The 16,347-nt window shown below is 36.4% G+C and overlaps 2 protein-coding genes across 5 annotated transcripts; both read left to right on the forward strand.

Annotated features, from left to right (window-relative positions):
• Nucleotides 1-260: 260 nt before the first annotated feature.
• Nucleotides 261-4,938, forward strand: LOC146492148 (interferon-induced protein 44-like). 3 transcript variants are annotated; one of them, XM_085151145.1, is made up of 9 exons: nt 261-312; nt 503-544; nt 898-918; nt 1,711-1,744; nt 2,440-2,635; nt 2,854-3,006; nt 3,103-3,274; nt 3,367-3,467; nt 3,672-4,937. In XM_085151145.1, the coding sequence occupies exons 2-9, from the start codon at nt 517-519 to the stop codon at nt 3,843-3,845; spliced, it is 879 nt and encodes a 292-aa protein (XP_085007271.1). In that variant the 5' UTR covers nt 261-312; nt 503-516; the 3' UTR covers nt 3,846-4,937. The 3 variants fall into 3 exon arrangements, with proteins under 3 accessions (XP_085007271.1, XP_085007270.1, XP_085007272.1); XM_085151144.1 differs by lacking the exons at nt 261-312; nt 503-544 and having other exon boundaries at nt 560-918; nt 3,672-4,938; XM_085151146.1 differs by lacking the exons at nt 261-312; nt 503-544; nt 898-918 and adding an exon at nt 934-1,168 and having other exon boundaries at nt 3,672-4,935.
• A 7,146-nt stretch (nt 4,939-12,084) lies between these two features.
• Nucleotides 12,085-15,931, forward strand: LOC146492149 (interferon-induced protein 44-like). Of its 2 annotated transcripts, XM_085151143.1 has the most exons (9): nt 12,085-12,297; nt 12,390-12,444; nt 13,378-13,416; nt 13,536-13,569; nt 14,189-14,384; nt 14,866-15,012; nt 15,090-15,261; nt 15,393-15,493; nt 15,692-15,931. In XM_085151143.1, the coding sequence occupies exons 2-9, from the start codon at nt 12,408-12,410 to the stop codon at nt 15,866-15,868; spliced, it is 903 nt and encodes a 300-aa protein (XP_085007269.1). In that variant the 5' UTR covers nt 12,085-12,297; nt 12,390-12,407; the 3' UTR covers nt 15,869-15,931. The 2 variants fall into 2 exon arrangements, with proteins under 2 accessions (XP_085007269.1, XP_085007268.1); XM_085151142.1 differs by having other exon boundaries at nt 12,085-12,444.
• Nucleotides 15,932-16,347: the final 416 nt, after the last annotated feature.

A 16,347-nucleotide genomic window follows, 5' to 3' on the forward strand; every position in this document is an offset into this window, starting at 1 on the left:
GGAGCAGATGTTAAAAGGTAATATTCAAACTGAAAACTGCAACAAAGGTTAAAACTGAAAACACTGGGTAAAAATCCCAGGATTATGACAGAAGCAAGTTTTAGATTTTAAGAAATAGATGTTAGTGACACATACAAATTAAGAAGCCATGCAGCTACAACTAGATTAGACTGCCATCAGATAGAGAGAATAATAGAAGTCACATGACCCAAAAAGAAAGTGAAAGGACATTTATAAATCCAAAGTCACACGTCATCCAGTGTGAACAATAAACCAAGGGACGACAACTTCACAGCACAGTTGGACATTCAGGTATGGTAACTTTGTGTTAATAATCCAATATAAGAAATCCAGTTATTAAATTATTTAATTGACCGGACTGAGTCATCTCTACCATTTGGTTCAGATGTGTCAAGTTAAAAGAATGTCGTTTCTTGAAGAATTTAAAGAATTTACTATTTTTTAATTTACTGTCTTTTCTGTTTCTTTAATTCACAATTAGTTGATGACAAAAACATGGAGAAAAGTAAAATTTTCTTTTGGGGTAAGCATTTTTTTTTCATATCATATTCATTGTTGGTGATTTTCTTGCCACCCTTTGCCCTTAATATATTGTCATACTTATACATAGATACATGTAGTACTGAGCTACACGAATAAAACTGGCTTGACTTGACTCAACAGTTTAGAAATAAGGAAATGCAGGAGACTAGAGTGATCTTGATCTGAATTTCTTTTAGATGTTTATAAAATTATTTTATAATTTAGTAGTTACCATAACGTCCTTTGATTTAAAAGTCAAAAAAACATTTCATTTAACTTAAAATCTAATAGAACGGAACTGAATATGGAAAAATGTTGCTAACATGTTTTTACTTTGTCATATTTCAATTGCAGGAAATCGCTCACCACCTTCTCGTAAGATATTTAAAATATGATACAAAATCTTAAAGACAAAACTTGAGGCTTTTACACATCGGACGTGTAAAATCTGTGAAAATATTTCCTATCTTAAAAATATTGTTCAGACTAGTCTGTTCTTTTTGCAGCTGTTCACACTGACCGTTTGAGCTGAACAATTCCAGGAAATGTAAACAAAATTCCTGGACTGGAACTTTGGGCGAGGCGCGATTGGTTACAGGCAGAGCAACGTTACTGAAATCCATGGGTAAAAAGCAGAATTGATGAAATTATTTATTTATTTATTTTTGCGATCCAAGATCGATTTGTCTGATTTTTTTGGATCTGAATAAAATGACCTGAATAACAAGGCCACTGCGTCAGACAACGAGTGCACTCTAAACTCACACGGCACGCCTACTGAATACACAGTCAAATGGAAATAGTCACATAATATAATTTACGTCAGACACACAGCTACACAATGCGGCTCAGTAAAATAATTTTCCTGCCTCGCCTCAAACTGTCCCACTGACATCCTGAACTATGTACAAACACACAGCCTCAGCTCCTGGATCCAACCGTTAAATTCTCCCTGCTGCTGTTTTCTTAGTTTCTTACTTTTCTCAGCTCGTCAAAGTTTGACGTCGGCTTCAATTTTAGTTTTCACAGTGCGTTTATTGAGGAGGAATTGTCCTCAAAAACACAACGCGTTCAGTGTGTAACAGCCTTAATACATAATGATGTGTAATTAATTTAAAATGTTATGCTTCCAATGTGACTCATAGAATTTACATTTTCACTTTATAGTGTTAAAGGTAGAAGAGAGGAGAATACCATGGAGGTGAGTATTAAAAGTGTAGTTCCTTAGAGAGGTGTACTAGAATTAATTTAAAAAAAAAAAAACTTTTCACCAACTCTGTGTTAATCCTAGAGTCACAATTTTATATCACAAAATCAATCTCTTTTGACCTGTTTGATCATTGTGGTAACTTTTGTTTAATGTTCGTTCAATTTGACTTTAAAACCATCTGTGGGTGTCACATTTTTGCTCATTCTGATGTCAGTGTAAGTGATTCTCTGCTGTATAAATTGTATACATTCAAATTGTTACAGCAGCACAAACCTCTGAGTCACAATGTGGAATTCACATAGTTTCACATGGTGACACAGAAATGCTTATTTGGTCATTTCAGGCTTCTGATATTTCAGGTAGTAGAAAACAGAGGTCAGCCTGTCTCAGTAGTACACACCTCAAGTGTTTTGTTTGTTTGTTGTGTTATTTTGTGTTTGCTCATAACACTTTTACAATAGGATTTAGTGTGCACTTACAGTTTACACAACAGTAGTTCAGGTTCAATGTTCAAGATTCTGTAACCTGACACATGTCGAGGAGCGTGTCAGGTTACATTTCACTGTGTGTTATACTTGTATAACTATGCATGTGACAAATAAAGAACATTGAACCTTGAACCTGAACCACTGTTGTGTAAACTGTAAGTGCACACTAAATCCTATTGTAATTTTCTGAATGAACAGTGAAAGAGAGCGAGAACTGAAGTTTGTCAGAGATTACAAGCCTCACAAAGATGTCCAGCATCTCAGAATCATGCTTCATGGACCACCAGGTGCTGGAAAGTCCAGCTTCATCAACTCTGTCGACAGTACTTTAAGAGGAAAAATCGCAACTCGAGCTTTGGCAGATGCAACCTCTGGTGACAGTTTCACTAATGCAGTATGTATGAGGATGCATCTATTCTCATCATAGTTTCACACTCATTTCCTTTAAGGTTTTCTATGACTACAGGAGCGCACTGGTAGCTGCTTTATAAGCATTAAACTATAAACGAGTGAAAAATAGTCAGCAAAACTAGTGTGTAAATTATTCTGAAAACTCTTTAGGATCTTTAGTATCTGGCACTAATATAACAACACCACATTTTTTATTTAAAGTACAGGACATTTAAAATTCAGAAAGGAAATCCAGAAACTTTTTACCCTTTTGTCTTCACTGACACCATGGGACTTGAGAGGGGCGCTGAGAAAGGAATTCATGTGGAAGACATCAAACTTGCCATTAGTGGACATGTCAAAGAAGGTTACATGGTATGATGTTTTTCATCCAGATGTTTGTGCACAGTCTGTGATACAGAAACTGTATCGTGCAAAAAGGTTTAAGGGATTTTGCTTTTTTTTTCCCAGTTCAAACCCACAGCTCTCTTGCGTGAATCGGATCCTGACTACAACAGTTCTCCTACTTTCGATGACAAAGTCCACATTCTGGTTTTTGTTATTCCCGCTGACACAGTGAGCATAATCAATGATGAAACATGGAAGAAGATGAAAGAAGTCAGACGACATGCTCGTGACAAAGGTGAGAGCAGATGTTCTACATGTATGATGTCACGATTTCAAATAGTAAAAAAACATGAGATAAAATGATTGCATTGGTTTCTGTATTGGCAGGGATCCCACAAATAGCTGTTATCACTAAAATTGATGAATCCTGTCCTGAAGTCAAAAAAGACATAAAGAACGCCTACAAGAGCAAGCACTTGAATGACCAGGTATGTTCCAGGAAGTAACTTTCATGAGCTTGTAGACCGTTTACACTTGTATTTAACATCTATAATTCAGCTGTACATTTCAGTATATTTGAACAGAAACCTCAGCTATAATGAGTACAAATATTTGAATAAGTAATTTATAATTATGTCACTAGTGCAACAATACAGTTTCAGTTTTTTAAATGCAATATTTTTTAAACTTAGATGGAAACAGTAAACAGGGACCTGGGTATTCTACTGAACTGCATCTTCCTCGTGAAGAACTACCACAAAGAAACTGATACGAATAACGATGTGGATTCACTGATACTGAGTGTACTGAGAAAGATCATTGACTATGGAGAGGACTACCTGAATGACCAGGATATGAATGATTGAATGAATGGTCCAGGAGGACGATATTTCGTCCCACTATATACTTGAGTGTATATTGTTGGGTTGAATAATCCTGACCTGTAACAAATCTTTGAGGGGGATAGAAAATGAAAATGCTCAGTTACTCTTCAGGTTATTTTGCTTTGCTGTTATTACAATCACAGTCACACAAAAAGTGAATTTCACCAGAAACTTTATTGTACTGATTTCTGTCTTGTTCTTATTTTATTTCACTTTTTTTTCTTTCGTAAATTAAATCCAAATAACCTTCACAGAAAATCAATACATGTACTTTTCGTTATTTACTGTAAATTCATAATGGTAACGGCATGAAGAATGACACATATATGCTTGTAACCTGTTCCCTGCTGTGTAACTCAAATAAATCATTTCAACCCTCGATGTGAGACTGTCCTCTGTGAATCAGTGATTTGTTGTTTTCTAAACTGTAATGAGAGTTTAGAAGCAGAAGAGGATGGATAGATATTTAATGACTTAGGTTATCAACCCATACAAGCATCCAGGTAATTACACAAGTCCAAATTAGGACTTGTATATCTCCTTAGTCGTCCCCCCCTTGGCTATGCATTTGAGAGCTTAATCAGACGTTGCAGATTATTTGGCTTCTAGTTAGAGTCAGACTACTATTCATGAAACTCATAAGTTTACCTTCTCAACTTTTTGTTTAGTTATTTCCATTCCGAGTAAATTCAGCCATGTTGATACTTTGTTCCTACTGTCAACGTGAGAGTAGCAACAACTGTGACCCAGTGTTCATGTCTTTTTGGGTTTATAAATATTATTTGATTTAGTATCCTTTGTGGTTTTGGCTCTCTTATTGTTTTTTGTTTATGTTATATTTATAGTTTCTATTCTTTTGGGTCATCTGTACATCAAGCTCCAAGATCCAGGCTCCAGTATTCTATGTTCACGTTTTATATGTTTAGTGTTTAGTTGCTTTCCAAGTTTAGGTTTTGTTAGGTTAGTCTTTGTTTCCCTTTTCTTTTTTTTGCATTGTTTACAACCATAAATAAAGGCTCGCTTTTATTTCCATTCAGTCTCTGGTGTAGCGGCACATCCTTCTTTGCCGCTTCTGCAGGACGTAAAGTTTCTGACTCATGCTTTTCTTAGATTACTTGTATGCCTTTCAGTAGCAAAAATATCAAAACACAAGCCCTTTGATTTGAGGAAATAAAGACTGAAAGAAATGTCTGATGGAAAAGGAAACACTGTGTTGTACTGCTAAATTTTTGAGGTTATAAGTCATCAGTGTTTAAATAAGAAAATGCCAAGAGGAGACTTGGAGCCCCGAGTCTGCATGCAAAACATGAAAACTCCATAGCAGTGATACGTGTTCATAGGTGTAGGCTACTTATTCTTTCTTATGGTGCTTTGCTGTTCCAATGAAACATCTCATTTGAAAGCACATTTTTGGCCATCCTGTGATCTCATTTGCTATGTTCTCTTAATATCTTAGAGTTATTTCCAAGGGAAAGAATGTTTATGCTAGATTCTGTTTTAAATCAGGTTGTTATCTAAAGGTCACTCTCATAAAAGCGATTTTAGAGTAATGTGCAACAATTGTAATGTCTTCTTGATGCATTCATTCATCTGGACGTAGCATTTTCCGTAGGAGAAACAACCTCCCAGCCCATTTTTCCTTCAGTGGGCTGGTTTCAGTCATTATGCAAATGTACTGTTCATAAGATTGGGGAAACCTGCAGTCAGCTGAGACTGAAGAAATATGTGAATGCGAATATAAACAATAGGTTTTTTTTTACAGTAATTACATAAACAAACACAATTGTGTCTGAGAGTCAAATTGAGTCACTTAAAATCCAGTGAACTGTTCAAGTTTGTCAGAAAACTGCTTACTGACTTTATTTAAGGGGTAATTTTAAGGCAATATAAAGACTTATTTTGTAAACTGACAGAAATCACTTTAATAAAGCTGTGATTTCTGATTCTAAAGCTGTTAGTTTTATCTCTCTCCAAACAATATTGACCAAACCAGCAGCAAAAGAAGATCCAAACCACGCTTCACATAAACATCGTCATGGACTCCCTCTGACTTTTGCTGTTTTGATTCTACCACGCATGCACAGCGCTCTCTCTCTCTCTCTCTCTCTCTCTCTCTCTCTCTCTCTCTCTCTCTCTCTCTCTCTCTCTCTCTCTCTCTCTGTACTTCAAGAACAGTTTCCCGTCTAAAAATCTGTTTTCTGCATTATTCACTTGCTTGTTACGCACAAGTCTACTGTTGTTTACAGCGCTGTCGGCCACTGTTTTTTTTTTTTTCTTTTACTTACTTCCGAAAAGAAAACCTCATTTCTGGCGTTCAATAGGCTACTGAAGAGATTTATGTTTTTTTTAAATTATGCAAAATGCAAAAAGCTTAGCCGTGTCTCTAATAAAACCGCTGTAACTTCAGAGGTAATGTTCATATGTTGATTAATGGTTTTCTTTCGTTTTTGATGTACTGCAGAATATTTTTATAAAATCCCAGAACAGGAAAATCACCTTCATGTTTTTCTGTGTTTTATCTTCAGCTACTTTGACACAAAGGCATCTGCTGTGATGCTTACAGCTTTGATAAAGTCTCACAAGTGTCAGCTTCCTTTTTATAGATACAAAAATATGTAAATATACTGATCTGAATTATAATATTTCTGACTGTCTGAAGCTAAATTTCCCAGATTCAAATCGAATCGAATCGAATCATGGATCAAATTGATTCGGGACCTTGTGAATCAGAATCAAATCGATTCTAGAAATCAATGACGATACCCAGCCCTATTTTCCATGTCTGTCTAGGGATGGGCTGGGACTAAAAAACAGCCCTGGACTTTGACTGGGCCCGGCCCAAAGTAATCAGCGTGCGGAAACTCGGCAACAATAATGCTTGCCATGAGTGTTACAAGACTTTAATTGTAGCAACAGGGTTTCAAAGTACTTAGCTGTCCCTGCTTTTCTTGGCAATTAAGAGCTAGTTTTTCTGACTTTCAGACAGAGCCAGACTATTAATCATGAGACTAGTAAGTTTACCTCCTCAGCGTTGTGTTTAATTGTCTCTAATCAAAGTAAAGTCAGCAATCCTGATACTTTGTTCCTGCCAATGTGAGAGTAGCAACACTATAGCAGTAAAGAGTGTAAAAGCATTGTTTCACAGACTATATTTCAGTTGAGGAATTGACTGTTGTTATTGTGTAGAGCTAACGTTTAAGCCGAGTAGTCGAGCAGATTGTTGTTTTTGTGAAGCACATTTTCAATAAAATTCAAAAATAAATTAGGCAACTGACCGAAATCTTATTATTTTTCTATATCGCAGCCTCATTTACTTTGACACAGAAACATCTGCTGTAATATTTACACCTCTGATGAAGTCTCACAAGTGTTAACTTTATTTTGATACCACGACTTCTTACAAAGAGTTTGTAATTGCAGAGAAATACACTATTCAGTTTGACCATCCCATTTTTGAGCAGGAACCTCAGAGAGACCGAGGCTAATGTTTACCAGAGAGTGTTACCTGTTGTAATTACTGCAGTACCATCAACACCTGTTTTTGCAAGCAACTCCATACTTCAACCCACGTGTCAGTGTATTCTTTGGTCCACTAGAGGGCAGTGTTGATCCACAATTGAGCGATTTCATGCAATTTAGCTACAATTCAGTGTTCATATAATATTGTATTATCTGCTTCAGTCCCATGGTTGAGATTGTATTTTATTGTGTTCACGTGTAACTTTTATCTCTTTATTTATTGTCATTTGTGTTATTTCAGGTATTTCAATATATTCCAGTTATCTGCTCAATTCCTCAACTTAAACATTAGCTCTACACAATAACAACAAGCAATTCCTTAACTAAAATATAGTGTATGAAGCAATGCTTTTACACTCTTTACTGCTGTTGTTACTCTCGCATTGCGAGTAGGAACAAAGTATCAGCACGGCTGACTTTACTCTGAATAGAGACAATTAAACACAAAGCTGAGGAGGTAAACTTACTAGTTTCATGAGTAGTAGTCTGGCTCTGTCTGAAAGTCAAAAGAAAATAGCTCTCAGTTGCCAAGACAAAGAAAGGGACGGCTAAGTACTTTGATTGGTCGATTCCGATTGGTCTGTGTGGGGATCATACTTATCCCACAGAGACAAAGCATGTGCTGACATGAGGGTTTTTAACAATTCATACATTCTATATTTCAGTTTCATTTTACATGCTAAGAGGCTGTGGTTGTTCCATTCTGCCATCACCTAAGAAAGTAAACTTTGAATGATGAAAGATTAGCCTGATTCATCCATCCATCCTCTTCTGCTTATCCAACTCAGGGTCACAGAGGACTGGAGTCTCTCCCAGTTGTCACAGGACAGAAAGCAGGGTACAGCCTGGACAGGTCACAAGCTGATTGCAGGGCTAAAGCGTCATTGAGGATAATTTATAAAATAAATGTGAATTTGAAGCACACCTTAAACATCAAAATGATGAGCTGTATGTAATCTGATTATTTGTTGTGAATGTATTTAGCTGAACACATTGGAGTTAGAAAGAACTTGAAATACCATAAATTGCTAACATTAGCAATGTTATGTCTGTTTTATTAATACAATAAATTAATTACTGAACAGATTTAATTACAGTTCTAGAAAGAAGAAATTAGCAGATCACAATCACCACCACCAAAATCACCACTCCTACATGCCTACATGCACAATTAGGCACACGATCAGGTGGTGCCAGCCCAGGCCCCTCGCTGCAGCCGCCCCTTGCCTAGTTTGTCCCAGCTGTGTTCCCACCTGTTCCCCGTCCTCTCATTGTCTTTCTGTGTACTGAAGTCTTCTGTCCTCCTTTGTTCAGTGTCAGGTTTTCTGTTGTCTTTTGCATCATGGCTCCATGTGCAAAGTATCTTTGTATCCACGCCAAGTTTCATGTTTAGGGTTTGTTTTGTTGTTTTTTCTCGTCTTTGTTTACCTTATGCGTTACTCTGTATTTCTCCATCAGCCACATTAAACAGCTTGCTTTTTGCTAATTCAAGTTTTGTTCCTTCGTGTCTGCATACTGGGTCCACTATTCACTATTCATACAGTCTGTTTCGGCATGCTGTGACATTTGTACTACCAAATACAAGCGTGTATTTGGTAGTACAACATTAAGATCATTCAATACTGCCTGGTACTCTGAGAGAGTACTCTGTTGTGTGGGACGCATGCTTCTGTTTTGACTGTCGGAAATAAGGCAGCACTGTTAATGAGAGGGATTTAGTTTTTACCTTAACTGGTTTTAACAACTGGAAAGCAGCACTTGATTGAGACAAGGGGCTGCTGAGTCATGTGTCCAGCCACAACAATGTGCATGCTTCAACCATCTGGACTGAGCATAAAAGCAGAGAGGCCACAGGGGCTGCTTTGGATTCAATGTTTGTTGGTAAACTATAACCTGAAAAAAAACATCTCTATGTCAAGAGTATTGGTAGTGCTATAACGTTTCTCTGTGTAAATGAGTCGGGGCTCTGTGGGACTGCAGAACCCTTGAGATATGATGCAGGGGTTAATGATAATGACATTGCTTAAGGTATTTTTCTAAAAGTGATGGAATATACCTTAGAGAAGGATGAGGAGCTGGCAAGCATTACTAAGGTTATCCAAAAAAAAAAGCAAAATACACAATTTTGGATAAGGACATCCGAAATGAAATTATCCAAACAGTGGCTGGAGAGGTCAGGAAAAAATATGACCTCTCAGTCAGTTGGTCTGTGCAATGTTTCTGAGGCTGTTAGTGCAGCACCTGACTCCTAGAAAAAACATGAGGTTTTTCCGTGAGGATGACTGCTGGGGAGTGTCTTCTCCTGATGAGGATGAGTCACATCCAACAAAGAGAAGGAAAACAGTGAGCAAACACCTGGATCAAAGTGTTGTGCTCTCATTCTTGGGCCATACAGACTCTGGTAACCCTACCATTTCTCCCCATAAGTCTCTGAAAAGATCCCTGCTCATCATCCTCGACTGGGGCCATTTCAGAACTGTAAACTAGATTTTACCATAAGAATAATGACCTGATGAGAGCCATATCTAGTCTTGCACCCAAATCTAGCACATTTCTAGACCCCACCCTGTTGCACCCTCTGGCTGTGATGGCTGGTACTGTAGCAGTTGTTGTAAATCTGAAAAATGAAGTTCTTGTGGCAAAACAGATGCTGCTCAAACAATGTGCAAAGGAAACAGACCTGTCCACTGTGTGTAAAGTCCTACATGAGTACAAGAAGCTTTTCCTGAGTTGCATAACTTGTGTGTAACAACCCTGGTGATTGGTGTGTCTTCAGCATCATGTGAGAGTTCCTTCTCAACTTTGTCATAGGTCCATGTTACATAAAAGAAAGAGGAATTTAGTGATCTTGGTCCATAAGAAGTCCATAATGAATAACTTTGGATGAATTTGTAAGAGTTTTTGGAAAGGGAAACAGGAGACTGTTGTTGTAGAGTGGATTGAGGAGAAATGACAGTAGAGCTGTTCAGCTGCAAAAATCTGTTGTATTCTACAAAATAGTTTGACAGTTGTAGGAAAACATGGTGAACTGTGTTTTTTTTTTTAATTGCCAACCCTGTAAATATTGGCTATATTGAGAGGTCTTATTTTATTCTTACTTTATTTTGCAAATTTATTTGTGAACTAGGCCATCCAGTTAAGATAAATTTTATGTTCTTGGTTTTAAAGATCTAGATGGATATTTTATTTTATTCTGTATTTTATTTTATTTTTTTATTCTATTTTTCTGTTTGTTTGTTTTTTCAGGACTTGGTGAACTGAGTTTTTTTATAACTCGGCCTAACCCTTTTTAATTTTGTTAATATTGGCAATACTGAGAAGTGTTATTGTTGGGTTTTAATATATCTGATATCGAGTATCGAGTATGTGAGAAATTTCACTTTTGTGAGATACTGTTATCGAGCACACCACCCCTTTCCCGCCTTCATTGCCTCCATGTGCCATCTTTACATTTCTGTCTGCCCCCTCATGCCTGTCTATAACCGGCCCAGAAAATTGATGTTATTGTACTTGACCCCAAAAATGTTTGAAATATGGTATCTAATCAGTTGAGTACTCTGGATGGCATTACCTTGGCCTCCAGCAACACTGTGAGAAATCTTGGAGTCATTTTTGACCAGGATATCTAAAATTAAATCCTGTCTCAGGGTGACGCTGAAAAACTAGTTCATGCATTTATTGCTTCTAGTCTGGACTACTGGAATTCGTTATTATCAGGAAATCCTAATAACTCCCTGAAAAGGGAGAAAGAAACTATCTGTACTTTTAAAATGAGGCTTTGAAGGAAATGTCAGTAAATAGTGCAGATGATTTACTGTCAATCTGTAGAATTTTCTGTTTTACTAGTTTTGGAAAAGTCTGTGAAAGTCCGTAAAAAAACAAAACACAAAATATCCTGGCAAAAAACTAACAGGACATTTTCTTTTTTCAATTGAATTTATTTTTGCAGTTTTTAGTGCTTACTCATTCTTAGGTTAAACTCTTTTCCCAATCTGGTGATTTGAGGAGAAAGAGATGATGCAATTGCTCCAGCAATTTTTAGTGTAGCCTGGGATAGATTGGTTGCTCTTGAAGCTTGGTTTTCACGGTCAGAGTAGGGTGGAGGTGACGCTGTGGAAAACTTGTCCAAATCTGGCCCTGGATTTACGTCTGATGATGTTGACCTGGCTGGTCTGTCATTTTGCTGTGGCCTTTTTTTTATGTGGTCTAGACTAGTGTGGACAAGAGAGGAGGGAATTCATCAAAGTGACCCAAATAAAACTGAAAGCATGCTTATATAAAACAAACTTGGTCTATGTCAGTGGAGGAAATGGAAGAGAACCACTTTTTTTCTAATGTGTCAGTATTGTAGGAAAAACAATGATTGCTGGTCTGTCATTTTGCTCTGGCCTTTTTTTTAAATGTGAGTTAATTTAGCTTCACATTTTATTTCTGCAATTTTTTTATTTGTAAATTGGACGTTTGGATTATTTTAAGTTATACTTACTTTGAGTTCAGAACTTGGAATACATGGAGATACTGTAGAATACATGTAGAGCAAACTGATTGAGTGGCTGATATGCAAACTCTGATCCAGAAAAAGCTGATGCTTTGATACTTTTTTTCTTCCACAACCAAAGGTTAAAAACTTACATTTAGAACCAGGTATTGTGTACACTGTGGTAATTATTAGCATTAGTCATTAATTACCACATACTGAATCAATAACTCCATTCTAAGAAATACGTGTGTATGACACATACAAACAAAGAAGCTATAACGGACTAGTGTGGACAAGTGAGGAGGGAATTCACAGAAGTCACATGACTCAAATAAAACTGAAAGCATGCTTATATAAAACAAAGTCATACTCAGACTACATCAGTGAAGGCAACACCAGAGAACCACTATCTTTCCATCACAATTGGATACTCAGGTATGCTAACATTGTGTTATCATTTCACTACTGTAAGAAAAACAATTATTAAATGCAACTGGCATTTAATCAACTACCTGTTTTATTCACAGGTAGTCAGTGCAAAAAACATGAGCTTCATTAGGAAACTTATAGAATCTATTCGGGGTAAGCAGATTTTTTTTGGGTAACATTTTTATGGCTTAAATATTTGTTTGTTTGTAGCTCTGCTTTGATAAGTTCATAAATTTTGAGTTTTTTTGTTTGTTTGTTTGTTTTCTTTTTTTTCATTTACTCCCAGTATGTTTTCATGCATGTTAAGCTCTTTGGGCTTTTTCATATATTATTGCTCTATACCAGGGGTGTCAAACTCAAATACACAGTGGGCCAAAATTCAAAACTGGAACAAGGTCGCGGGCTAACGTTAATATTTATTGAAAAAAAAAATCTTCCTCTAGATATAAGAATGAATCTTTTCTTATGGACTCAAACACGTTTTGCTGAAAAACTGAATATGGAACAAGCAAAGCTTAATACTAAACAATATATATATTAGCTGTTTAATACCAGTAGGCTCTGTCCAAGTAGGCTAATAGTAATTCGGTATGGCTTCGCGGGCCAAATGTAATTAGGCTGCGGGCCAAATTTGGCCCGCAGGCCAGAGTTTGACACCTATGATCTATACAGATAAAACTTGCTTGACTTAACTTACCAAATAGCTTGATGATATTTAAGTTTTGGGTTTTCTTTTTGTTTTTTTCTGCTGTTATTTCAATTATATTTGCATGTTCGAAATAAAATTATATCTATCTATCTACCTACCTATCTACCTACCTACCAACTTTTTGAGGTGTGTAAATCAAAGCTGCTAAAATAAGAAAATCCTCGATTCTCGTGTTATCTTGATCTGGATTAGTCATAGATGTTTGCAATGTGATTTTATAATGGAAAAGATACCATCATGTACTTTTGATCTAAACGTGAAAAATGGTAACAATGGTAATTTGACATAAGAAAATGAAATAAGTAAATTATATAAGTAACACTGAATATGGAAAAATGTTGCAAAAATGTTGCTACATTGTCATATTTTAATTGCAGGTACTCCACCTCCCCCTCCACCTCCACCTTTATCTCCTCGTAAGATATTTAAAATATAATACAAAATTGTTTAAATATTAAGATTAAATCATCACGTGATTAATTTTTAAAAATTCCGTTGTGTTGTGATTCACACAATTAACATGTTCATGTTACAGTTTTACAGAAAGAAGAAAGGAACATACCATGGACGTGAGTATTATGGGCGTGGTTCTTTTTTTGTGTTCTAGAACTTTGATGTGACTCGTGTTTTTTTACACATGCTTGTTATTAGATGTAAATGTCAGACCAGATTATATAATGTATAAATGTATCAGTAGAGAGTTTCAGACCTCCAATGTGCAGCTGTTCTGTTGGCAATGAATCACAGTGCTGAGTGTGCACTGACTGCTAAAATAAATGTATTAAATTAGGAATTCAAAAAATTAATCATTTTCTGCTATGTCTCTTGCTGTTACACTTATTATAATCTTTAGAAATCAGCATCACATTTTCCTCTTCCGCCTCTTACAATCAGACCAGTGAGTTACATGAAACATCAAATGCCTCATTTATGTAACTTCGCACACTGAGGCAGAAAGCCTGAGTTATCAATAATAACCACCATCATGGTGCAAATTTTCTGCGACTCGTTTTTTAGGTATCATCAAGCGAGCCAATGCAAACCTGAGTGTGTCAGTCTGGCTTGGTAGTACAGCTCTCAAGTGTTTTGTTTGTTTATTGTGTTATTTTGTGTTTGTTTATATTACTGTTGTATAATGTTGAACTGTAAGTGCACACTAAATCCTGTTGTAATTTTCTTTATGAACAGTGAAAGAGAGCGAGACCTGCAGCTTGTCAGAGATTACAAGCCTCACAAAGATGTCCAGCATCTCAGAATTCTGCTTTATGGGCCACCAGGTGCTGGAAAGTCCAGCTTCATCAACTCAGTCGACAGTGTTTTAAGAGGCAAAATTGCAACTCGAGCTTTGGCAGCAGCAACCTCTGGTGACAGCTTCACCATTGCAGTATGTATGAGGATGTACAGTGGCTTGCAAAAGTATTCGGTCCCCAGGGCCTCTCACATTTTGTCACATTACAGCCACAATCATGAATCAATTTTATTGGAATTCCACGTGAAAGACCAACACAAAGTGGTGTACACGTGAGAAGTGGAACGAAAATCATACATGAATCCAAACATTTTTTACAAATAATACAATAATTTACAAATAAATAACTGCAAAGTGTTCAAGGAAAGTTCAAGGGGGGCGAATACTTTTGCAAGCTACTGTATCTATTCTTATGGCATTTGCTGTTAGAGGATTACATGAAAAAAACAGATTTTCTAGCACTACATGAGCACACTGCAGTGGTAACTGCCATATAGACACTGAACTAGAAAAAGTAAGATAGTAGGTACAACTAGAGTGTAAATTATTTGGTAAACTTTTTAGGGTCTTTAGTATCCTGAACTAATGTAACAACACTACATTTTTTTATTTACAGTTCAGGACATATACAATTCAGAAAGGGGAGCCAGGAACGTTTTACCCTTTTGTCTTCAATGACATGGGCCTTCAGTCCAGTGACAAAGGAGTTCATGTGGAAGACATCAAACTTGCCATTAGAGGACATGTAAACGAAGATTATAGGGTATGAAATCTTCATTCAGATGCTTGTACACAGTGCTGTGCATACAAAAAGGTTTCAGTGACTTTGCTTTTTTCCAGTTCAATCCCACATCTCCGTTGCCTGAAACAAATTCCAGCTACAACAGTTTTCCCACTTTAGATGACAAAGTCCACATTCTGGTTTCAGTCATTCCTGCTGACACAGTGAGCATAATGAATGATGAAACTGTCAGGAAGATGAAAGATGTCAGATCAGCAGCTCGTGACAAAGGTGAGAGCAGTTGTCGTTCATATGATGTACAATTTCAAATACCTGAAAAACATGAGATAAGAATTAATCAACATACTTTATTAATCCCTAAGAAATTATGTAATTGATTGCATTGGTTTCTGTATTGGCAGGGATCCCACAAATAGCTATCATGACTAAAATTGATGAAGCCTGTCCTGAAGTCAAAAAAGACATAAAGAACGTCTACAAGAGCAAGTACTTGAATAAGCAGGTATGTTCCAGGAAGTAACTTTCATCCATATGTAGACAGTTTACACATGAATATAACATCTCTAATTCAGCTGTACATTTCAGTATATTTGTACAGAAACCTCAGCTGGAATCAGTATAAATAATTCAAGAAGTAATTTATAATTATGTCACTAGTGCAACAATACAGTTTTTTAAATGTAATTTTGTTTAAACTTAGATGGAAGCAGTGAGCGTGAACCTGGGTATTCCACTGAACTGCATCTTCCTCATGAAGAACTACCACACAGAGATTGAGACAAATAACAACGTGGATTCACTGATACTGAGTGTACTGAAAAAGATCATTGACTATGGAGAGGACTACCTGAATGACCAGAATGATCCTGACCTATAATCAGTATGTGAGGGGGAAAGAAAAGGAAAATGTTATACAAAAAAGTCACACAAAAAATTAATTTCATGATTTCTGAATAATCCAAATAAAAAGCCTCCTACTGTGAAGCTTCTGCAGTACACTTGAACTCATTAAAGGGTCCTGGCCCTCAGCTTTTTTCTTTTTTTTTTGTCGTTTTGCTTCTTTTAATCCTACTGAATTTTTGTCTTGTTCTTGTTTTCTTTAACTTATTTTCTTTTGCAAATTAAATCCAAATAACCTTCCTGGAAAATCAATGCATCTACTTTTTGTTCTTTACTGTATAATCAAAAATGTTAACTGCAGGAAGAATGACAGATATATGCATGTGACCTGTTGTCTGCTGTGTAACTTAAATAAATCATTGTAAGGCTGTCCTCTGTGAATCAGTGCATTAACACAGTGAATCCTAATTTTGCTAAGAAAATTAAAAAGCTATACAGATACACATGCACAGATGG

This window comes from Neolamprologus multifasciatus, chromosome 23, assembly GCF_963576455.1.
Source record: "Neolamprologus multifasciatus chromosome 23, fNeoMul1.2, whole genome shotgun sequence".
In the NCBI taxonomy this organism is placed as follows: domain Eukaryota; kingdom Metazoa; phylum Chordata; class Actinopteri; order Cichliformes; family Cichlidae; genus Neolamprologus; species Neolamprologus multifasciatus.